Source organism: Drosophila willistoni (genome assembly GCF_018902025.1).
Source record: "Drosophila willistoni isolate 14030-0811.24 chromosome XR unlocalized genomic scaffold, UCI_dwil_1.1 Seg106, whole genome shotgun sequence".
In the NCBI taxonomy this organism is placed as follows: Eukaryota; Metazoa; Arthropoda; class Insecta; order Diptera; family Drosophilidae; genus Drosophila; species Drosophila willistoni.
The window spans coordinates 1380971-1404911 of NW_025814055.1; the positions used below are offsets into that span (position 1 = coordinate 1380971).

Here is a 23941-nt window from a genome sequence, read left to right on the forward strand (position 1 = left end):
TTTAAGTTTAGCTGAATTCTCTTGACCTTGATGTGAGCTTTCCAGGTTAAACGCGTATCATGGGTAAGGCCCAAGTACTTTACCTTATCCACACTCGGGCGAAGCGTCCCATTAAGGCTGACTGGGGGGCAGTTGCGCCTGCGAGTGGCGAAAGTCATTTGCTGCGACTTATCGATCTGCGCCGCCGTGGCTCCAGAAGGTTAAGTTGATCCTGGATGCTATCCGATGCCGCCGAAGGGTTTGGAGCGGAACCAACAAAGGCAGTGTCGTCTGCAAAAGTGCTTCAGCACAAGTAAGCACCTGCCATTTTGCATTGGTATAGCCAATATTAGCTTAACCGGACTAGAATAAAATGAAGTAAGACGTCTCGCCGACTTCGCTATACCATCCACCAGGCGAAATAATATTTTAAATTTCGAACACCAAACGTATCTCTATTAAATTTGTTTTACATGTCTCATTCACTCTTTTTCACTTTCACAAAAACAAACGAGCACTATAGCTCCGCCACTAGCCCACAGCCTACTTCGCCCTTATGGACCGCCTAGTAAAACTCGTTTATACCATGTTTATAGTCCGATTTTAATAAAATTTTGGGGGTAAATATTTACTTACGGTACACGGGCCCAAAACAGCCTTAAACTACATAAATTTGGTATCAAACAAACGAGAAAAATTCCACGAGCACGACTTCAGATGCGCCTTGGCGATTTATTATGTAGTTTTTGTGCAATTAACAAAAGAAAAATTATGTTTTTAGCGGGACTATAGCTAAAAGTAGCTATTTCCGTCTAAAAGAAGCTGACAAATTTTGACATATTGTTGCTAGATGCCAAATTTCGGATACTCGAATACTCGGGTTTTTTGAAACTTTTGTTCGCATTATTTTCAACTTTTCATATTATTGAGTTTACAATATTTCTTGATTTTAGAGAACAAATAAAAATATTGATATTTTGTATCAATATACATATATATTTTATAATTCAGAGTAAAATATTTGGCTGCCAGGGCGGTCAAACAACGCGCCAAATAAAAAATAGCGTTTGCCAATACTGAAATCTAGCTTTAGGCGATTTTTTCACTTTTCAACACTGAAATCTCAAGTAGCTTAAGTAAATGTAAACCCAACAATATTTTCGTTTGTTGAGAATAATGCGAACAAAAGTTTCAAAAAGCCCGCGTATTCGAGTATCCGAAATTTGGCATCTAGCAACACTATCTCAAAATTTGTCAGCTTCTTTTAGCCGGAAATCGCTACTTTTAGCTATAGTCCCGCTAAAAACATAATTTTTCTTTTGTTAGTTACACAAAAACTACATAATAAATCGACAAGGTGCACGTGAAGTCGTGCTCGTGAAATTTTTCTCGTTTGTTTGATACCAAATTTATGTAGTTTAAGGCTGTTTTGGGCCCGAGTAACGTAAGTAAATATTCACCTTAACAGTGGCTTAACAGAGGAAAGACGATAGGTCGACTTTAGCAGTGACGATAACTTGACTGCCATACGCATATTGTTCATCTCTAGTTGCCTCTAAATAAAAACAATTTTTATTATAAAAAAAAACAAAAGAAGACATTACAAGAAAAAAACCAAACAGAAAATGGATGTGCTGGAAAATGTCAGAAATTGGTTTACATCAGAGACGTCCAGAAATAAGAACTCCTCCCTAGTGGCTGGTTTACTGGTATAAAAGTACATATGTGTTAACAGCAAAAACAAAAATTAACCCATATCTTGCTTTGTGTTTTAATACATAGTTCTTCGCTGGCTGGTGGACACTGATTGATGCTATGTCCGGAGATAGCCAACATCTAATAACCACAGGGCACGTATTCATAGGAGTTTTTGGCACTATTAGCTTTTGCATGGTGAATTCCGTTAAAGGAGAACATGTAAGTGAGGAGCATTAGCGGTTCTGTGGATACAAATGATTCATTTTTCTATTAATAGATTTCAGAAAATAACTCATCAGAGGTAGGAGCACGGATTGCCAAGCTATGGTTGCTTATTGGTTTTGTGATAGGCTTTGCGTCCATAATTGCTGCCATTTGGGTGATGATTGACGACTTTATTAACGACAGTAAGAACTGTTTTAAAAAAAAAAACACTTTTTAATGTCGTAATGCTTTCAGGAAACAAAGATTCCAGTCTGGGAGTCGCCTTGTTGGTGCAAAACGCCTTTATACTCCTCAGCAATCTTGTATACAAATTCGGCCGTAACGAGGAAGCATGGAATGAGTAGAGATTCGCATCAAGTAATATGCATACATATGTACATCTAGAACGCAATAACCATTTAGACATACCCGCAAACATAAAAGTGCACCAACTAACTAAGAGAATGTCATCGTAAAGAAAAGCTGGCATATGCCACATTGCTCTTTCCAAAATCACGTTTTAATGTATTTTAATCTCATTTACACATATTATAAAAAAAAAAAACAAAGAACCCTAATTAAACTGAAATTGGTCGCGACAACCAAACTGACGCGTTTAAAGTGGTTATTTAACTGCTGCCCTTATAAAATTTATAATGGCGAGGGCTGCAAGCAAGGGATACCAAATTGCCAATCACACTTGTTCATCATACGCATCAACAGGACACTCATTCTCATTCTGAAGGCACCATTGCGGTTGCATAGCCTCCGCCCCCAGTCCATTCTCTACAAGCCGCTCACGATGGAGTAGGAGACGGGACTCGGCTTCCTTCCAGGTCTGCGAAGGATTTGACCACAACCGCTCAGCCAGAGCACTTGCTCTTGGCCAAAACCGATTATCCAGCGTGTGCTCATCAATTTGCTCAGACCAAATGGCAGCTTCAGCACCAAGAACATGATCCTTATAGTCTCCGGCCATTGTATCCAGGTTGTTTTCATAGACTTTTTGCCAGCCTATGTAAGGTGAGCACCAGTTATTCCCATTTGTCACCCAGCCAGCTCCACCACAGTCAAAGTACAAAGCATCGTAGTTAGATACAATTATCTTGAATCCACGTTTTAAAATTTGTTTAATCTGTGGGTCGACGCCTGTTGTCCAAATCTGAATAAAGTAACGCTCGGGGTCTAGATATTCATCGATGAAGGGTTCCTCTGTTAGGTGACTCGTCCACAAAATTATAGGTGTTGTGGACGCATTAGAAACGCGATCCACCCTTTGCAGTGCCCTCGTCTGAAAGTGTCCCCACAATCGCATAAAGTCGGATGTATTTAAGCCCCAACCCTGATCCAGCATCCATTGTCGGATTTGCTCGCTGCTGTTCCAACAATTGACGGAAACCTCATCGCCGCCCATGTGAAAGACATCTGGCTTAAAAAGTTTAAACATGTCGCTGTAAATATCCTCAAGAACATCATAAAGGCCATTAACAGTAGGATTTAGTTGGCCGCATGGCGGTTCTACGCAAAAATCTTTCCACGGTTGAGCATTGAAGCAGGCCGTCATATTCTTATGCTGCCATCCTTCTCCAACATGTGCAGGAGCGTCAAATTCTGGCATTACACGAATGCCCCGCATCCGACCATAGTCTACCAAATCAATTATATCCTCATGCGTGTATACCTTTCGCGGGGTGTAGGCACCAAGCTTGTGAAGCTCTGGTTGATTGCTCACCTGCAGCGGGAAGCTGTGAGAGTCAGTAATGTGGAAATGAAAAGTATTCAGTTTCACCAAAGCCATTCCATCTGTAATGCAAATTTTTAATGATGAAGCTGTGGTATTTGGATTAGGTTTTCGTACCTAACGTTCGCTTAAGAGCCTGCACAGAGTAGTAGTTACGGGAGGTGTCCAACAATAGCCCACGCCAATTGTATACCGGTGCATCGCTAATAGTCGCATTGGCCACAATCTGGACTTCCCGGCGAATATCATCATACACAATCAGTTGAGCCAATGTTTCCAAGCCATGGCGAGCACCAAAGAAACTGATAGCTGTTATGTTGGTATTAACCAGGCCGGTGGAGTCCGAAAATATATTTAGTTGATAGCTTTCATCAGTCTCCAAGGTGAGTCTTGGGCTGACTTCAGTTTTCTCTATGTTAATGTTGATGGATAAGCTGTAACCACCTCTTCTCAGAGTTTTCCTGCTAGGTATTTGGGCGTCAATCAGTTTTAGCCATCTACTTTCTACTTGTCCCCATAGTTTATCCTTATGTCCTTTACCTGTGACATTGAATTTAATTGCTGATACATCTACCTGACGCATAATCATTTCAACATGCACTTCTCCCGTGGGCTTGGGCCACAAGGTGCCAATGGCACTGCCGCAAAACAGTCTGCAAACTGGCATACTAATTGCCTTGGCAAAATTATCCTCACTTAACTCCACTTTGCGGCATTTTGCATTATGGCATTCGTAGCCGTAGACAAGGTCACTGAAATAGAATAAGCAATCGAGTGAAATAGAATAGATAGATTAGTCTCTTCATTGGTAAAATAAAACTTACTCTCCCTTGTGAGCTAATCCCAAACAAAACAACGATAACAGTGGTAGGACAAAGGCAAACAAATTCCGCTTCATTCTGACGACGCTGAAAGTAAATGATTATAAAGTTTACTGGTTTGTCCGCAATAACCTACAAGAAGAGCTTAAATAAATGTATTCGGAAAACAAGTTTTAATGGGAGCCCCTGCACAGCTGTAAGAAAGTGTGCGTAGCCACAGGGTTGGACTAACAGCGGCCATGCCGAACTTTGTATACCCTTGTACCGATTTGTCAATAATCTTATTTTAAGAAATGCTGAATATAGGTTATATTGTATTTATCTTTTTCAAAGAGAATAAAAAAACAGAGGGTCGGGGCTAACGTCGACCACGTCAAAGTTTGTATACCCTTGCAACTTTTTCGGTAACTTTTTCCTTACCTATAGCCATCAAAGTAAAAAAAACGTTTTATCTAAAAAGCTCCTATGGGAGCTATATGATATAGTTACCCGATCTTGATCAAATTTGGCACAGTTTTATATGTTATATGTTTATATGTGTAATAAACTGACCAATATTAATTTCACGACAATAGCTCAGAAAATAACGAAGTTATTGAGAAAAGTCACTGTTCGTGACTTTGGCGTTTGTATGGGAGCTATATGATATAGTGATCCGATCCGGCTGAATCCGAGATATACAACCCCTGCAGTATATACAAGCCTACATGCAAAATTCAGCTCTGTAGCTCTTTCGGTCTAGGAGGAGTTTGCGTTGATCCAGACGGACGGACGGACAGACGAACGGACATGGCTATTTGAACTCGTCTCGTCGTGCCGATCAAGAATATATATACTTTATATGGTCGAATATCCTTCCTTCAATGCGTTGCACACTTCTGACCAAAATGAATATACCGTTTTTGCAAGGGTATAAACATAAAATAGGAAAAATTGTTTTTCTGTTTATTGTGGTATTTTTTGCGACCTTTGTGTTGTTATCTTAAGATGTTATCAAGTCTCAGGTCAGGTCAGGTCATGACCTGAAGCCTGATAACATGTTAAGTTTTTCCGTTTATTTATTCTGGAATTGTAGAACCATAAAAAACCTACATTTATGTATCGTTATGATATAAATAAAGAAGTAGACATATGTATGTACACTGGTCGTTAAATGTAAAATTTTCATTTAACGAAGCGAAAATGAATGCCAAAGTAAAGTGCACACTAATAACTGTAAATTGGCGAAATATTTTGTCTATTATGTTTTGTCAGTTCTTTCTGCTGAAAAAAAAAATTAACTAAGGCACCGCTATGTCAAAATATATATGCCGACCAGTGTACATATAAACATATATTGAAAACCACGTACACATGTTTCCCCACTGTTTAGCCAACTTTTGAACAAGACTAAGACATAAACCAGATGGCCAAAGCTAACTTTGGCCATGCCGAACTTTGTGTACCCTTGCAAGTTTTTTAATTACTCCTCCGTAACCTTTGTGTAAGCGTTAAGATTTGGATCAGTTAATAATCTACTTTGATGATAATGGCATAAGAAATAAAGTTTTTCTGACCAACATTATTTTTCGATCGTTTAATACATATACTCTTTTGGGAACGGCAGAATAATATAGTTTAAGCGCGACGCTGTTTATGCACCCGTCTAGCTAAATGTATTAAATGCACAAACGAATTATACGAAATTTTTTTTTGCGTAATCAAAAAAAATTTTTGCGGCTTCAAAAAGTGCATATAAAGAACTTCATACTTGAATAAAAATTTGGTGATGGATGGTTCGCAGTTCAATAAATCGAATTATTTTTTTCAAGTAAACCCGAAGACCTTTCCGTATCGACTGACAAGTTATTTGGCTCGGTTGCCAATTTATCGACACGTTTTGAGTGTTTTACCAATACACACCAACTTACGTACAACCCAAATATAGTGATGGTTATTGGTAGGCAGACAGGTCGAGGGGAAAACATACGGCAAAGATTACATACCTTTGCTTTTTACGTATCTGTATTGTTATTGATTTTATATTTTTAAGTGCAAAACAAATGGAGTGTTGTAAATTAGAGCCAAAGTGTTTCCAAGAGGCATTGCTAAGCGTGGGGTTATATATTTAATAATCATTATAATTATTTGTAGATAATTAATTTAATTAATTATGTGGGAATAACACCCTTTTGTGTTAAGGTGTTATCCTCGTAAGTCTCCAAAACATCTGCCAAATGCTCATTGTCGCGGGGTTTTTTGAACTGCCTTTTTTTGCCGGCAGCTTTTTTACGCTTTGGCACTGGTTTTTTGAGACCATGATCTTGCATAGAGCGAATTCCTGTAAAAAAAAAAAGGATTTAGTAAGAGGTTTTTTCGTACAAATTTCTATAGCACCTTGTTTTTCAAGATATTCATCAATTTTAGCATCATCCATGGCATCGACTGTGGCCGACCGCCAAAGCTTTTGGAATTCGTCATCCACCTGCAAAGTATTTTGTTCAAAATATATAAACATACAGACAATGCGATCCTGAAGGAACACTCACTAAAAAGTTGGCCGTTCTATCATTATAGAACAAAATCTTCTTTTTATCTATCGGTCGAATGATAAATAGAATTTCTGCTGCCCGATTTTTTAATACTTTATCACAATGTGGCAGCGACTCCTGTACATCTTCAAGAAGTATGCCACCCAGTCCTTTTAAATCATGCTGCTTTAGCAGCCGCATTAAAGTCTTTCCGTCTTTTATCTTGTAGACAGGCTTAAAACTAAATTTCTGACCACAGGAACTGACCTCGATCTTGGGATTATTACTTAAAGCTTCGCCAGCTAGCCACTGTGCGAATAGAAAAATTTAATTCGTGTTTTTTTTTTAATTGCAACAAAACACTTACATTTTTAACAGACTGACCAATGTCTAACTGATTTGTCTCATCCAATATATCTTCAATGCTCAACGGATGGTCATCTCCATCCTGATGACGTGTACGCATAAACTTAACAATCTTCGCTAGGACACCAAACCGATATTGTGAACTGCCAGACATAGTTTTGTATCTATGGAAGGAATATAGCAAAATTGTCAACGCATTCGCATATATGAGGTTGGCATATTTAAAAAAGACTTACGAGGATGCATCCAGCTTTGGAGCCGTAGGAGGTCGCATCTTCCTCTTTGTATCATCGCTAGATAATGACGGGGGAGCCCGTTCAATCTTAGCTTTCTTTTCAACGCTGTCAGTTTGGTAAAACAAATCTAGTTAAGATCTTAATTTATAAATTGAAATGACAAAATAACCTACGTTGGCGTGGCCATGGCCCGTTTTTTGAACGCTTCGCGTTCACGAAGCAGTGCAGGATCCATCTTTTTACTTTTATTAAACTTTTGCAGGATTTGATTGGACCCTAAACAAATTGAAAATTCTGTAGATGTATACTTTGACTACTTTAGTTTGCAGTGTTGAAATCTAGATTTGGAAATCAGTGCTGCTAAACGACTAATTGCCAAAACATTGCGCTGCCCGTTGGTTCTTTTCTGTGTAATAAATGTTTCTGACTATATCCAAACGGAAACACTGCGAAATAAGGGATAGCTAAAAGAACAGCTGGAAAAACATTAAATGGAAATTATTTACTACATGGGCACAACTTCGGATGCGCCTTTGAGATTTATTTTGGTAGACTTAATTTTGTTTACAAAATTAAGAAGTGTTGAAAATTAATATCTTCATTTACATGAAAGCTGGCATCTGGCAACGCTATATTAACACTAATAATGTCGACAAATAAAATTTATCGACTGTTTGTATCAATAACCGATTAACTGCCAACGCATCAATAACAGGTAAACAATTATTTTCAATGCACATGAAGAGCAGCGCTGCCATTTCAGCTCTTTTGAAGCTAGACCTACCTATCTAGATGTACATATAAATGTTACGATGGTTTCTCGACCCCAAAAAAAGCTATTTTAGGATACATACTTAAGCTACTCAGGCCCAGAGCAGTATGCACATATTTGTGGTATTAAACAAATAGGAAAAATTCCAAGAGCACAGGTCACAGTGGATCCACTTGTATGGAGAAGCGGCCAAATATATTTGGGCAGATCGGACTACTAGATCATATAGCTCCGATATGACCAATCAGTTGAAAACAGTGATTTGTATGGAAATTGTCCGAGTTTTTAGAAATATGGCAAACAAACTCGCGCATTTGGTGTAAGTACGACCTTCGAGCTGGAATCGGATAAAAAGTCAACATGGCGCTAGAAAGTGTACGGGATCGTCTCTTTAGAAATATTGGGACAAAATATGTATTTTCATGAATTAAAGAACAATATATAACAAAAAAAAAACTAAAAAGAATCTTCTAATAAATCAAAAACAGATTTTAACATGGTTGAATTTGGTTTTTTAGGTAGTTGTAATAAATGGATCTGATCTTAAAATTAAATTATTAATAACATCTGTATTTGATAGAGTACGTGAAAGTTTCCTACTATGTTGAAGTCTACATTTTTTTTTTATTTCTTTGTTATTGGACTCGGCAGCTTCCTCTGATAGCTCTCCAATCGACACTAATGTGTACTGTATTACAGCAGAACCATGTACTAACACCTTATGCACGATCGCCGGTAAATAATACCATGGATACGCAGTTATTAAATCATTCGCAGTATCCAGTGCGTAATTTTGAAATTTTTCTGCATTGATTTTACATTCGGATCCGATGGCTTGTAATATAGTCGCACATTTATAAATTAATTTGTCATCAATACCAGTGTTTTCGGAGCTCAATGCTGCATTTGCAAAGAATTTCCTAGCGATATTTCCATCGTTGGATGATCCCCTGCCTCCATCTCTGGGTTTGTCCACAATTATTCCCATCTTGTCCCTAAACTCCTTTTGAATATTTTTTTCTTGCTAATACAGAGATCTTCATTTCTGTCACTTGCCACTTTTTAACCTCTAATTTATATGAAATATGCGAGAAGTATTCGAAGAAGCGTATGTAAGAGTGTAGTGGAGACAGGCCAAACTCATAAAAATTTGGTTTAACTTCTTTACTTAAGCATTTTCCGACGTCCTTCATTTCCTTTGGCTTTGCTCCGCAAATATAGCACTTTGCCGACGATGATTCAGATAGGGCGTTGCAAACTTTCCCATCTACCATAGTAAGATGCAAGCTATGTGTAATCAGAATTTTTATACCATACACCCATAGGGTGAAATGGTATATTAAAGTCGCCAAAATGTATGTAACAGGCAGAAGGAAGCATCTCCGACCCCACAAAGTATATATATTCCTGATCAGGATCAACAACCGAGTCGATCTAGCCATGTCCGTCTGTCCGTCCGTCCGTCCGTCCGTCCGTCCGTCCGTATGAACACCTAGATCTCGGAGACTATAAGAGCTAGAGCCACCAAATTTGGTATGCAGTCTCGTGTAGTATGTACGCTTATCGAGTTTGTTTCAAATTTTTGCCACGCCCCCTTCCGCCCCCGGAATCTACAAAAAACAGATTTTCTTAAAAAGTATAACAGATAGAAACATCAAATTTGGTTTGTATACTCGTTTAGTTAGCGCGCAAAAAATAATTGTTCCAACTTTTTGCCACGCCCCCTTCCGCCCTCGGAATTTACAAAAAACAGATTTTCTTAAAAACTATGACAGCTACAGACATTAAATTTGGTATGTAAGCTAGCCTAACAAACGCGCAGACATTGACTATTTAATAATTTTGCCACGCCCATTTCCGCCCCCGCAAATTAAACAAAACTGATTTTCTTGAAAACTAACAAAGCTAAAGTCACCAAATTTAGTATGTATACTGGCTTAGTATGCGCGCAGAATATATATATTTTAATATGTTGCCACGCCCACTTCCGCCTCCATAATTTAGAAAAAACCGATTGGCTCTTGCAATTTTTTGACCATCGCGATCAAATTTGGCAGACTAATAAACCTTATCTATTTCTATGAAACTACCAAATTTGATTGAAATCGGAAACATACAAAATATACGTATGAACGTATTTTGCTACGCGATCCATAAGGGCAGAATTGGCCGTTGGCTAGTGGCGGCGCTAGAGTGCTCGTGTGTGTGTAGAGTGAGCGAGATAGCAAATGGTACGAGGCATGTTAAAACAATTTAATAGACATACATTTGGTTTTCGAAATTTTAAATATTTGTTTCACCTGGTGTATGGTATACCCAAGTCGGCGAGACGACTTACTTACTTCATTAAATTGCAAATTGATACTTCGGTTGGTCTTAATTGGGTTATTTTTTCCCTAAAATATTCTTCTTCTTTAACCGACAGTTCGGTCGTCTCTTTTTTGAACTGGAACCGGATCGGATGACAGTATCGAGTTGAAGATGATCTAGGGTTTTTCCAAATAATTTTAACATCTATTTGTGTAACAAGCTGCAGAGGAACGTACGATGTTACAAACAAGGTCCTGTCGTTCAACTCAGCGTTTGAAAACTTTTGCTTGTATTCGCTGTGCCCAGTACTTCCATCAAATCCCCATTTGCCGATTAAAAGTAAATTTTTAATGGAGTCTTCAATTTCGTTGCAACAACATCAGCTTGAAGCTTTAATATGCTCGAGACTGTGTTATCCAATAAACTTTGAAGATCGACTTCTGCGGAGGATTCGTCCACATATATGTTGTCAGGATATCTAGCTTTTTTGGAGCTTAAAATGTATTGAAAGCTCGGAAAAAAATCCAATAACACTTTGCTGTTCACGAAATTCCGTATCAGCAGATATTGATGCTTTGTCATTCCGGTCTTTATTAAAAGAGAAATTACTTCTGTCGGATCCGCTGGCAATACATTCCGGCTTTGATTTTCATTGAGTAATGCAGAAACAGCGGTCTCATCAACTTCTACCAGCTGAGCTAAACGCTGACGCGTTGTTCTCGTGGAAGATTCCATAAAATTTAGTTTTTTACGGCCAAATTGATTTTTTTGTACTCAGCCAATCAGACTCATATTGTTAAAAGGAAGATTTCTTACGTTTATAACGCATCCATAAAACAACAATTTTTTTACAAATGTAGGTACTCAATAGGTTGAATAAGCGCATTGAATTCTTCTAGCAAGCCGTTGTTTTCAAAATTTCGTTCTACGTCAGCAATTACTTCTCGTAATTTTTCAGCGTTTGTGCCTTTTTTGGAGCAACATAAATCAACATTTGGCACCACAAGAAATGACAAAAACAAACACACGAAAGAAATACAGAGGCTCCGCTGGGCAAGTTGGACCTTGAAAAAATAAGATGTGTTAGATTCACACACATCTGCAAGTTTCTGAAGCTGACTTAAACACTATTCTTAAGTAAAAACTTGGATTTATACAATGAATATAGACTCAACCGGGGAATCGCGGGGAACACAACTAAAACTTTAAGTACACATAAAAGTCATGCACAAAAAAGGAACAAAAACTAAGGTTTCATAAAACATGAATTTTAAAAGGACAAAAACACAAAAGAGTTTTTAGTTATTGACAAAAATAAAATAAACACCTTTAACTTCGAAATACATATGTACATGGATAAATTTTTAAATATTGACCACAACAGGAATATGCGAACCACATCAAATTAACTTTCGCATTGAATGTTTTTGCGTTTGCTTAGCTTTACTCTAAAAATGAACACGTGTTCATGCGTTTCGTTCTATTTTTAGAAATTCCTGTTATATTTTCAGAAAAATCCGGGTTACCATTGTTGTGACTTTTTGATTTTTGGCCTCTGGCGGAACCACTGTGCAGGTGGGCCTTCGTGATTTTTTGTTTAAGTTTTTGTGTAATTAACAAACGAATATTTACATTTTTAGCACGACTGTAGCTATTGAGTTCTGCCTGGAAATTTCGCCACTTGAATAGTACCTAAAGATAACATCATTTTAGAGAAATCTGATCATTTCAAAAAACGTGTGAATATATGTAGGGATAATGTTTGGATCCACCACTCCGCTCCAAAATTTCAATCTACCGACAATTCGTACAAGTCGCCAAATAATTTAGCGAAACGGCAACCCTCACTGTTTTGATTGCTTCATTTATAGTTGAACACTGATCACCAGTACTGGATATTATTTCCACCAGCCATTTCCAAACAATTTCAATAATGTGTAAATTTGGTAAATGTGGTGGCCAATTTAATAATCCCAAGTTTTTCGTCACAAATAAATGATTTTACCTTCGGAGCGGTATGTACTGAAACCATCAAGCCTCCAGCACAGCTGTGCAAATGGTCCATAGCATAAGGTTCCTGTAATGGTATCCGTCGGGAGCTCCCATTTTACTGATCTCCAGGCGTATTCCAATCTTTAGTCTTTTCAAATTAAATGAAGTAAATAAATCGTCTCACCGACTTCAGAATATTTTAAATTTCGAAGACCAAATGTGTGTCTATTAAATTCTTTTTACATGCCTAGCAATATAATAATATAGATTATGCTGTTTGGTGATAATCTCATAATTAAAAGTTTCTCTGACAAAAATTATTTTTCGACCGATCGTTTTATTGGGAGCTATATTTTATTTATTTAAGTCAACTTACAGAGCAGTTGACAGAAAAATAAGTTGAAGCTAAAAACAGTTAACAATCGCCCCGGTGGAGGTCTTTTAACATTAACATTTTATTTATAACTTAACAATTGCGAAAAAGTTTATTTGTGAAAATTAATGAAAGTTAATTACGCTTTAAGAGTAGTAGTCGACAAGTCATTTATATTAAAAAAATGAAGTAAGTCGTCTCGCCGACTTGGGTATACCATACACCAGGTGAAACAAATATTTAAAATTTCGAAAACCAAATGTATGTCTATTAAATTGTTTTAACATGCCTCGTACCATTTGCTATCTCGCTCACTCTACACACACACGAGCACTCTAGCGCCGCCACTAGCCAACGGCCAATTCTGCCCTTATGGATCGCGTAGCAAAATACGTTCATGTGCATATTTTGCATGTTTCTAGTCCGATTTCAATCAAATTTGGTAGTTTGATAAAAATAGATAAGATTTATTAGTCTGCCAAATTTGATCGCTATGGTCAAAAAATTGCAAGAGCCAATCGGTTTTTTCTAAATCATGGAGGCGGAAGTGGGCGTGGCAACATATTAAAATATATAATGCGCGCATACTAAGCAAATATACATACTAAATTTGGTGACTTTAGCTTTTTTAGTTTTCGAGAAAATCAGTTTTGTTTAATTTTCGGGGGCGGAAATGGGCGTGGCAAAATTTTTAAATAGTCAATATCTACGCGTCTATTAAGCTAGCTTACATACCATACTTAATGTCGGTAGCTTACTAAGTTTTTAAGAAAATCTGTTTTTTGTAAATTCCGGGGGCGGAAGAACAAACTCGATAACTGTACATACTACACACCATTTTTCTTGGTTCTTTCTTTTTCTTTGTCGGAATACGTTTGTAAATTGTACACAGAGTTCATGTAAATATTTCTGCGTTGTGCTGCTTATTGTATGATTTGAAAGTCCCTGTTAGTAGCAATGCGGTTTGCGGTGTCGTTGACTCCGTTTATGGTCTGGTCATTCTCTTGAACAAGTCAATTGTACGGGTGGAATTGGTTATTTGTTCTCCGTTCAGCGTTCCCCGAGTCGGGTTTTTTCACCTCTATGCTATGTTGTAGTTTCAGTGGTCCTTAATTCTGGTTGCATTCCGTTATTGTTGGGTCAGTTGAACAGTTTAATTGAACTGTTTTTTTTTCTCAAGTAGGTAAAGTACTCGTACATTTTACGTTTAAGTCAGTGAGTCTGTGAAAATAGAAAGATAAAAATTGGGTTTGGCTTATTATGCTAGCGATCAGTGATCGACTCAATGTGCGTAGGGTCGCTGAATGCGGTTGATTCTGAGTTCAAACTGTCTGGGACTATGTGATACGTTTTATTTTAGATATAGAGTACGGACTAACCTCGGACCATGCAACAAACTCAATCCAACTATTGCTAAATTAATGCATAGATTCAATTTATCTGAATTTTAAAAGCATACTTACAATTAGTTACGTCTTAGACGCTTCCGTCCACCATCATAGCCATCCGAGCCGCTACGGTCTTCAGCCTCCATGACCTGACAGGAAAGAACGAGAACAAATTATTAGGATAGGGTATTACAAAATCAAATTATTCGATATACCTTTATTTTGGTGCCACATATCTCAGCGCCGTTTAAAACATGAATGGCTCTCTGAGCACTCTCTGCCTCCGAATACTTGACATAGCCGCAATTTTTGTTGGGCAGCAAGTAGACATCAGTTAACGTCTTCCAGTAGGAAAAATAGCGGTGATTTCTGCTTTTAATGCAATTCAAACAATATATTGTAAAAATAGAAAACCATTATTTAATAAAATTAAATGTTCTCTTTTGCAAATCCTTTCTATAGCTACCACATTGCTTTAGAAAATAATAATATTTAAAAATTGTTTCCGTTGTTAACTCTATTACTGTCAATAAAAGGGGTATCCATGCGTGCTGAACTCATTTCGTTGACCTTTGCAATAATACGCTTGCCAAAGAATACTAGAACTGCTTCTGGATTTTCGTAGACTACAAGAGCTTCCTTTGTACGAAGACCATCTGTAAATGTTCACAATAAAATATGAAGTAAGTAAGTCGACTCGCCGACTTGAATATTTAGAATTTCGAAAACCAAATGGATCTCTATTAATTTGTTTTAACATGCCCTCATACCATATGCTATCTCGCTCACTCTACAAGCACACGAGCACTCTAGCGCCGCCACTAGCCAATGGCCAACTCTGCCCTAATGGATCGCGTAGCAAAATACGTTCATACGTATATTTTGCATGTTTCTAGTCCGATTTCAATTAAATTTGGTAGTTTGATAGAAATGGATAAGTTTTATTAGTCTGCCTACAAGAGCTTCCTTTGTACGAAGACCATCTGTAAATGTTCACAATAAAATATGAAGTAAGTAAGTCGACTCGCCGACTTGAATATTTAGAATTTCGAAAACCAAATGGATCTCTATTAATTTGTTTTAACATGCCCTCATACCATATGCTATCTCGCTCACTCTACAAGCACACGAGCACCCTAGCGCCGCCACTAGCCAATGGCCAACTCTGCCCTAATGGATCGCGTAGCAAAATACGTTCATACGTATATTTTGCATGTTTCTAGTCCGATTTCAATTAAATTTGGTAGTTTGATAGAAATGGATAAGTTTTATTAGTCTGCCAAATTTGATCGCGATGGTCATAAAATTGCAAGAGCCAATCGGTTTTTTCTAAATTATGGAGGCGGAAGTGGGCGTGGCAACATATTACAATATAAATATTCTGCGCGCATACTAAGCCAGTATACGTACTATATTTGGTTACTTTAGCTTTGTTAGTTTTCAAGAAAATCAGTTTTCTTTAATTTTCGGGGGCGGAAATGGGCGTGGCAAAATTTTTAAATAGTCAATATCTGTGCGTCTATTAGGCTAGTTTACATACCAAATTTAAGGTCGGTAGCTTTCATAGTTGGTTCTGTTCAATCAAGTTTTCTTAAATTTGACTGGCGATACACCTATGATTTCAATATTTCTGAGATGGAAAGAATCAGCAGAAGCAATTAGGCGAAGTTGTGGAAAAGTCTTCTATAAACTCAATGATTGCGGTAAAGTTAACAAAAAATATTGTCTCTTTGGCGAAATAGATCCGGAAACAGCCTTAAGGAGGTAGAGTACTCAACAGTCCGAAAACTTAATGTTGAATATCACTTCCAATTAAGTTACTTTTTACCTTTTCACAGATTAAATAAAAATATTAGAAACCAAAAATAAATTAACCTTAATCTAACATTTATCTAATACGCCTTTTGACTACCTTATTCTACTTTTATGTTAACGACTTTTACAAGAATCGCAACATTTAATGTATGGAAATTTGTTTCGTTTGTGATTACAAAATATCAAGAAGTCAATTAAGAGGTTATTCTTGGTTAGAAATCATTTTTTGATTTTTTTTCACTTGAATTATTTCTTTAAAATTTTCTTTTGATATGGCGTTTTTTGTGGGGCAATGTCACCTCATGTCAGACAAACTTCATACGCGTTTTCATACCCTTGCAGAGGGTATTATAAAATTGCTGAGTCGATACAGACATATCTGTCTGTCCAATCGTCTGTACGTCGGTGCGTATGCGTTTTACTTAGCCTTCTTAAAAGCTATCGTGTTGAGTTTTTTTCTGTGCTTTTTATTACCTGGGTCAGATCAAGTATGAAAATCTTTAGGATCGGAACATATCATATACTTAGTTATATATGAAAATTAGGTGAAGCAGTTGGAGTGAGTATCGTTATAGTATTGGATATAAAAAATGAAGTATGTAAGTCGTCTCGCCGACTTGGGTATACCATACACCAGGTGAAACAAATATTTAAAATTTCGAAAACCAAATGTATGTCTATTAAATTGTTTTAACATGCCTCATACTATATGCTATCTCGCTCACTCTACACACACACGAGCACTCTAGCGCCGCCACTAGCCAACGGCCAATTCTGCCCTTATGGATCGCGTAGCAAAATACGTTCATGTGCATATTTTGCATGTTTCTAGTCCGATTTCAATCAAATTTGGTAGTTTGATAAAAATAGATAAGATTTATTAGATTTGAACGCTATGGTCAAAAAATTGCAAGAGCCAATCGGTTTTTTCTAAATTATGGAGGCGGAAGTGGGCGTGGCAACATAATAAAATATATAAATTCTGCGCGCATACTAAGCCAATATACATACTAAATTTGGTGACGTTAGCTTTGTTAGTTTTCGAGAAAATCAGTTTTGTTTAATTTTCGGGGGCGGAAATGGGCGTGGCAAAATTTTTAAACAGTCAATATCTGCGCGTCTATTAAGCTAGCTTACATACCAAATTTAATGTCGGTAGCTGTTATAGTTTTTAAGAAAATCTGTTTTTTGTAAATTCCGAGGGCGGAAGGGGGCGTGGCAAAAAGTTGAAACAATTATTTTCTGCGCGCTAACTAAACGAGTATATAAACCAAATTTGATGTCTCTATCTGCTATACTTTTTAACAAAAACAGTCTTATGTAAATTCTGGGGGCGTAAGGGGGCGTGGCCAACATTCCAATTAACTCTATATATTTACATACCACACGAGTCTACATACCAAATTTGGTGGCTCTAGCTCTTATAGTCTCCGAGATCTGCGTGTTCATACGGACGGACGGACGGATGGACATGGCTAGATTGACTCGGTTGTTGATCCTGATCAAGAATGGGGTCGGAGATGCTTCCTTCTGCCTGTTACATACATTTTATGCGACTTTAATATACCATTTCACCCTATGTGTGTATGGTATAAAAATGCGCTTCCGACATGTGTAGCGATTTCTTAAGGAATGAGGGAAGAAGAAAAATTTTTAGTAAAAAGTATGTATTGAATGTATTGTTTGTGTATTGATAAATTGAGTTGCAGAAAAAGAATTTTTGAACATTTTAAAATATTATTGCCAAGGGCTGCAAGGGTATATCAACTTCGGAATAGCCGATTTTTTTTGTTAGCCTTGGAGGCCGAAAACTTTCTAAACACCCCCCGAATCAAAAAAAATAATTTTTATACCATACACCCATAGGGTGAAATGGTATATTAAAGTCGCCAAAATGTATGTAACAGGCAGAAGGAAGCATCTCCGACCCTACAAAGTATATATATTCTTGATCAGGATCAACAACCGAGTCGATCTAGCCATGTCCGTCTGTCCGTCCGTCCGTCTGTCCGTCTGTCCGTATGAACACCTAGATCTCGGAGACTGTAAGAGCTAGAGCCACCAAATTTGGTATGTAGACTCGTGTAGTATGTAGAGTGATCAAGTTTATTTCAAATTTTTGCCACGCCCCTTTCCGCCCCCGCAATTTAAAAAAAGCGTTTATCTCAAAAACTATTCCAGCTAGAGACACCATATTTGGTATGTATATTCGCTTAGTAAATGCACACATTTTGTATGTATGAAAATTTCGCCACGCCCTTTTCCGCCCCCGTAATTTCAAAAACTTGATTATCTCCCGTATTTTTTTACCTTATGCAACCAAATTTGGCAGACTTAAATTTAATACTAATATCTAGCAAAACACCAAATTTGATTTGAAAATCGGACAAAAAACAGTCGAGTTATGCATATAAACGTTTTTCCATAAGGCCGGAGTTGGCCGTTGGCTGGTGGGGGCGCTAGGGTGCTCGTATGATTGAGTGAGCGAGATACTAAGATATGCTTGTAAAAAGAATGTGAAAATGCATTTGTTTAATAAAGTTGAAATATTTGCTTTACTGGTGTATGGTATACCTAAGTCGGCGAGACGACTTACTTACTTCATTCTAATAACTGTTGTCAAATGATTTTTTTTTTTTTAATAGGGTAAAAAAAGCACGCTCCCAGGTAAGAATATCACCTCAAACTGCAACCATAAGATGCATTTTTTTTTTATTCTTGTATATTTTGATGTATTAAGGTATTTAAATGGATTTACACGATTAAATATTCCATTAAATTTTGTTATACGTATCCATGTATGTTAGTATATGTAAGTAGTATATGTGTGTTGGTATAATTCTAATTGTAAGCCGTAAGCATAATTTTCATTTTATTTCAATTCTTCTTTTTCTTTGTCGGAATACGTTAGTAAATTGTACACAGAGTTCGTTTATGTAAATATTTCTGCGTTGTGCTGCTTGTTGTAACGGTATGACGGATACTGATATTTGATAGTCCCTGTTAGTAGCAATGCGGTTTGCGGTGTCGTTGACTCCGTTTATGGTCTGGTCATTCTCTTGAACAAGTCAATTGTACGAGTGGAATTGGTTATTTGTTCTCCGTTCAGCGTTCTCCGAGTCGGGTTTTTTCACCTCTATGCTATGTTGTAGTTTCAGTGGTTCTTAATTCTGGTTGCATTCCGTTCTTGTTGGGTCAGTTGAACTGTTTAATTGAACTGTGTTTTTTTTCTCAAGTAAGTAAAGTACTCGTACATTTTACGTTTAAGTCAGTGAGTCTGTGAAAATAGAAAGATAAAAATTGGGGTTGGCTTATTATGCTAGCGATCAGTGATCGACTCAATGTGCGTAGGGTCGCTGAATGCGGTTGATTCTGAGTTCAAACTGTCTGGGATTATGTGATACGTTTTATTTTAGATATAGAGTACTGACTTACCTCGGACCATGGAACAAACTCAATCCAACTATTGCTAAATTAATGCATAGATTCAAGATATCTGAATTTTAATAGCATACTTACAATTAGTTACGTCTTAGACGCTTCCGTCCACCATCATCGCCATCCGAGCCGCTACGTTCTTCAGCCTCCATGACCTGACAGGAAAGAACGAGAACAAATTATTAGGATAGGGTATTACAAAATCAAATTATTCGATATACCTTTATTTTGGTGCCACATATCTCAGCGCCGTTTAAAACATGAATGGCTCTCTGAGCACTCTCTGCCTCCGAATACTTGACATAGCCGCAATTTTTGTTGGGCAGCAAGTAGACATCAATTAACCCCTTCCAGCAGGAAAATATATTTTTTAAGATAGAGTGCGGTAAATTCTGCATGGAGAACGCAATTCATCCGAAATATTCAATAAAATTAAATTAAAATTCTATTTTAAGTCCTCTACACCTACCGCTGAGAGCACAATAAAAAGCCTCTGGGCAACTTGGGCATCTGGTGATGCTAGGGGTTGCGCAGGTGGTAAGGGCACATTACAAATGGCATCCTTTTTAGTCCGTTCTATAAAACAGGAAAAAAAGATTGTATTAAAAATAACAAAAATGAAAACCAACAAACGGCGATGGTAAATGTTCATTTGCTTTGGACGACTTTTGGTAATTCAAAATAATATTAAAGGTTCAAAGAGTTAAAGGTATTACTGTCAATAAAAGAGGTATCCATGCGCGCCGAACTCATTCCGTTGACTTTCACAATAATACGCTCGCCCATTGGATATTCGAGACCATGAAGTTTGTCCCTGAAAAATAGAAAGATGTATTAAATACTCCAGACGCCTTTTCAACCTACTTGGCATAAATAGCTGCTTCAGGATTATCGTAGACTACAAGAGCTTCATTTGTACGAGGACCATCTATAAATGTTCACAATAAAATAAAAATTCATACGTCCAGATCTTGTTTTAAACCTTACGTTCTCTCATTATTTGACAATAATCCAATCCAGGAATGATATCAAATAGCCGCCAAAGTTGATCCTGATTTACACAATTACTGACTGTAACCTCCAGGCACGACGGCTGCGGCACTGGAACATTTTGCATCCGTAGAAATGCAGACATATCATTGTTGACCGAAACATTCCAATCGTTGTTATATCCACCGCCGCCCCCGGCTACTCCACCACCCCCGTTGTTATAACTGGAGCTATTGCGACCATGGCCACCATAAATTGGATTATCTTCGGATGGGCGACCGTACTGATCTCGTTGCGTTCGAGTCGATCCCTTCGGCTCGGCGAACACAGCTTTGTATTTGGCAGAACAATTTTCAAAAGCTACTGCTGCGTAATAAAACCTACAATTATATTTTAAAAATTATTTATAAAAAAAAATATACCAATAAATAAGTATGTACATATGTCATGTAATGAAGAGATGAGCCACCAAAAGGGGTAATTATTGTTTATATACAATGAAATATAATTATTCTACAGGCGCAACAGAAATACTGATGGGCAATGGTTAGTTAAAAGAATAAAACATCCAAAATGCATTTCTGCAGATTGGTTCTCTGAAACTTTATAAAGACCATTTTAGAAATATACTTTTGTATGGTCAAATATGATTTCTTTCTTCAATTGAAGCTTTTGGCTCCAATATGAACATATGAGAAAAGTTTGAAAATTATAAGTGGGTCCCATTGTTAGTGCCGCAAAGCAACTTGACAGGAAAAATTCGGCTTCAACTTATGAAATTATTCAAATGGTGTAGTTAAATTAGTAATAGTAGCTGTGTACAAACTTTGTGAAGCGAACGTAGCCAAAGCCCTTAGGATTGCCGTTGTTTTTTTCCCGCACAATTGTCACCGATTCAACCTCCCCCCATTGAGCAAATTCATCGCGAATATCATCTTCTGTGGCAGTCTTTGGGATTACTATGAAAAGTCTCACGTATTTTTCCTGTTCGTTTTCCGATTTATTTGATCCTTGATTGCGGCTATAATTGAAGAATGCAAACACAGACCGGAGTGTTAACCATTATGACAGACTTAAGATGAGTTTAACTTACTTGGCAGCAACTAAAACCTTTAGAGTTCTATCTGTTTTACCTATAGTCGTACCATTCATCTCTTCCTGAGCCTTAGCCGCATCAGACGTCTTGGAGAACTTTACATACGCAATGCCTTTGTTCTCCTGTGTGTGCTTGTCTTTAACAACCCAGATGTCTTCTATTTCTCCATACGGCGAAAAAGCCTCACGAAAATCATCTTCTGTGTGCGCCTTGTTGCAAATTATAAAAAGTCGCGACATAGGTGGATCGTCGTCGTTGGAATAATCTTGACCTCCACGTCCACCGCCCCGTGATTGAGACCGATAATCTGACATGTCTAGCAGTTTTTATTGTAATAAATCTTTGCGATGGTTTTACTTTGTTTCCTATGCTTGCCGCTTTGCTGTCGTATACAGAAAAAAATATGAACTAGTTCAGACGTAACCGAATGGAAAAAAAATCCTACGGGTTCCAGGAACGATATCCCCATATTCAAAAATCGATAACAACCTGAAATCAACCTAAAAGCAAATGTAGGGTGTAACAGTAATACCGTTTGACAGTTTTGAAATCTCGCTGCTTTTCCTCCAACAATTGGATAATATCAAAATATGAAAGGAATAAAGTACTGTTGAAATTAACTTTAATTATGGTAAATATTTACTTACGTTACTCGGGTCCAAAACGCGCTTAAACTACATAAATTTGGTATCAAACGAAAGAGAAAAATTCCACGAGCACGACCTCAGGTGCGCCTTGGCGATTTATTATGTAGTTTTTGTGCAAATATGTTATGACCTTACCTGGTCCTATGCGCGTCGATAACTCGAAGAGGCTCGCCGGCTAGCTATTATCGGGTCGTGGGATGCCTGCCTCTTTCGCGCACAACAATAAAAAAAATGTATCAACACACAATCCAGGGCACATCATTGAGGACGACATCCACTGGAGACTGTTACTGAGGACCAGAATAAATATTACTACATATACTTTGGTCACTGCGCACACACAAACGCTTCACACACACCGGCATGGGGATCATGCCTTGGGCTTTGAATTGATCCCGGCATACCCACCCTTCCTGGCAGTTTTGGTATCCTACTGCCCCATTTAAACACATTCGCTGGTATTATCGGTTCATTACCGATCGCTCATCCCATTTCTCCGGGTATTACTCACCGTACCCCCCTTTTCCAACAAACCAAACTACTCAATATACATCATCTTTTCTCAATCGTTTATAATAATTTTATAAAATGATAGGGTAATTTAATTAATTCAAATTTTTACGCGCTCACCGCGACATCACTCTGTCTCCAATGACCCTCTGTATTCGAGCAACAAAAAGAACAAAACAAAATATAAATTATTGATAATTTCTCCTTTGCTTTTTTTCAGACGCCAACCTGACCATAGGGACCACCCTAAAAAAAGAGCTCTTCTTTTATGATAAGGACTATGTGCAGATTACACATATTGGAGTTTTCGTGGGACTAATACGTTACGACAAGAGATGTAGCGGCGGCACGTTTTACAAGGATATGATTAATTAGAATAAAAAAAGAACAAACGATAGTAATAATATTAAAACTCGATATTGGCAAACAAAAAAAAAACGACATTCGAGCGATTAAATAAAAGCAAATAAATTAATTAAATAAATAAATAATTGAATAAATAAATAATTAAGTAAATAAATAATTGAATAGATAAATATATAAATAATTAGGATAAGGTTATATGAATAAATAAATAGTTATGTACGATTTAGGCAATAAATTAACTCTGTATGAGTATGTATATATATATATAAACGAGGACGATAAAAATAGACAGGGGATTACTATTTTAAAAATAAATCGGTCTTGCTGTGAGCGTATCTGGTGACCACTTGTGGAACAGATTCACCTTACGACTTCCAAAGGATAGTTTAGGGAATTTATCCCGCGCCGGCTTCTGAAAATTTCAGGTTAAACTCGTGTTCAGGCCGGACCTCCCTCTTCTGTTTTAATTTATAATTTTCTCCTGAAGGCGGAATATGTGGTGGTCACGAGGCCATGGAGAATCTTCATAATCATGGGGGGAAATAAAAAGCTTGGCCAGGCCCCGAAAATATGCGGCCTGACCTCTGATGACTGCCGATTTGGTTGGCCTGTACGGAGAATCCCGAAGGGGAGGATAAGATTAGGACTAACTCCCCTGGGCCGTCCCTGAATATGAAAGATTCACTTAC

The 23941-nt window shown here is 37.5% G+C and overlaps 4 protein-coding genes across 7 annotated transcripts; 1 reads left to right on the plus strand and 3 right to left on the minus strand.

Annotated features, from left to right (window-relative positions):
• Positions 1-1504: 1504 nt before the first annotated feature.
• LOC6651902 (transmembrane protein 50B) lies at positions 1505-2488 on the plus strand. Its single transcript, XM_002074330.4, has 4 exons — positions 1505-1688; positions 1762-1896; positions 1955-2084; positions 2137-2488. The coding sequence occupies exons 1-4, from the start codon at positions 1605-1607 to the stop codon at positions 2244-2246; spliced, it is 459 nt and encodes a 152-aa protein (XP_002074366.1). The 5' UTR covers positions 1505-1604; the 3' UTR covers positions 2247-2488.
• LOC6651917 (chitooligosaccharidolytic beta-N-acetylglucosaminidase) lies at positions 2380-6269 on the minus strand. The gene is made up of 4 exons (XM_002074331.4): positions 6194-6269; positions 4447-4530; positions 3740-4374; positions 2380-3684 (listed from the first exon to the last, which is right to left on the minus strand). Exons 2-4 carry the CDS (start codon positions 4518-4520, stop codon positions 2576-2578), a joined length of 1818 nt encoding a protein of 605 aa, XP_002074367.3. The 5' UTR covers positions 4521-4530; positions 6194-6269; the 3' UTR covers positions 2380-2575.
• A 245-nt stretch (positions 6270-6514) lies between these two features.
• On the minus strand, positions 6515-8013 carry LOC6651918 (general transcription factor IIE subunit 2). The gene is made up of 6 exons (XM_002074332.4): positions 7729-8013; positions 7556-7660; positions 7321-7483; positions 6972-7262; positions 6820-6907; positions 6515-6763 (listed from the first exon to the last, which is right to left on the minus strand). The coding sequence occupies exons 1-6, from the start codon at positions 7788-7790 to the stop codon at positions 6594-6596; spliced, it is 879 nt and encodes a 292-aa protein (XP_002074368.1). The 5' UTR covers positions 7791-8013; the 3' UTR covers positions 6515-6593.
• A 6164-nt stretch (positions 8014-14177) lies between these two features.
• LOC6651919 (RNA-binding protein 45) lies at positions 14178-22131 on the minus strand. Of its 4 annotated transcripts, XR_006954496.1 has the most exons (12): positions 21727-22131; positions 21460-21654; positions 20631-21013; positions 20508-20571; positions 20360-20457; positions 20113-20219; positions 19865-20035; positions 19725-19798; positions 14857-15046; positions 14606-14759; positions 14466-14539; positions 14178-14223 (listed from the first exon to the last, which is right to left on the minus strand). XR_006954496.1 is itself a non-coding variant. In XM_023180983.2 (9 exons), the coding sequence occupies exons 1-8, from the start codon at positions 22041-22043 to the stop codon at positions 19727-19729; spliced, it is 1407 nt and encodes a 468-aa protein (XP_023036751.1). In that variant the 5' UTR covers positions 22044-22131; the 3' UTR covers positions 15340-15373; positions 19725-19726. The 4 variants fall into 4 exon arrangements, 2 of the variants coding, with proteins under 2 accessions (XP_023036751.1, XP_002074369.2); XR_002724402.2 differs by having other exon boundaries at positions 14606-15046; XM_023180983.2 differs by lacking the exons at positions 14178-14223; positions 14466-14539; positions 14606-14759; positions 14857-15046 and adding an exon at positions 15340-15373.
• Positions 22132-23941: the final 1810 nt, after the last annotated feature.

Bases quoted from the DNA above. Each gene is read 5' to 3' on its own strand.
- LOC6651902 (XM_002074330.4), top strand. From the start codon at position 1,605: ATGGATGTGCTGGAAAATGTCAGAAATTGGTTTACATCAGAGACGTCC. The intron at 1,897-1,954 runs GTAAGTGAGGAG...TTCTATTAATAG, and splicing joins ATTCCGTTAAAGGAGAACAT to ATTTCAGAAAATAACTCATC. The intron at 2,085-2,136 runs GTAAGAACTGTT...TAATGCTTTCAG, and splicing joins TGACGACTTTATTAACGACA to GAAACAAAGATTCCAGTCTG.
- LOC6651917 (XM_002074331.4), bottom strand. From the start codon at position 4,520: ATGAAGCGGAATTTGTTTGCCTTTGTCCTACCACTGTTATCGTTGTTT. The intron at 4,375-4,446 runs GTAAGTTTTATT...ATTCTATTTCAG, and splicing joins GGATTAGCTCACAAGGGAGA to TGACCTTGTCTACGGCTACG. The intron at 3,685-3,739 runs GTACGAAAACCT...TTTGCATTACAG, and splicing joins GGCTCTTAAGCGAACGTTAG to ATGGAATGGCTTTGGTGAAA.
- LOC6651918 (XM_002074332.4), bottom strand. From the start codon at position 7,790: ATGGATCCTGCACTGCTTCGTGAACGCGAAGCGTTCAAAAAACGGGCC. The intron at 7,263-7,320 runs GTAAGTGTTTTG...CTATTCGCACAG, and splicing joins TTGGTCAGTCTGTTAAAAAT to TGGCTAGCTGGCGAAGCTTT. The intron at 6,764-6,819 runs GTGCTATAGAAA...TTTTTTTTACAG, and splicing joins TGAATATCTTGAAAAACAAG to GAATTCGCTCTATGCAAGAT.
- LOC6651919 (XM_023180983.2), bottom strand. From the start codon at position 22,043: ATGTCAGATTATCGGTCTCAATCACGGGGCGGTGGACGTGGAGGTCAA. The intron at 21,655-21,726 runs GTAAGTTAAACT...CTTCAATTATAG, and splicing joins AAGGTTTTAGTTGCTGCCAA to CCGCAATCAAGGATCAAATA. The intron at 20,458-20,507 runs GTAGGTTGAAAA...TCTATTTTTCAG, and splicing joins GAAGCAGCTATTTATGCCAA to GGACAAACTTCATGGTCTCG.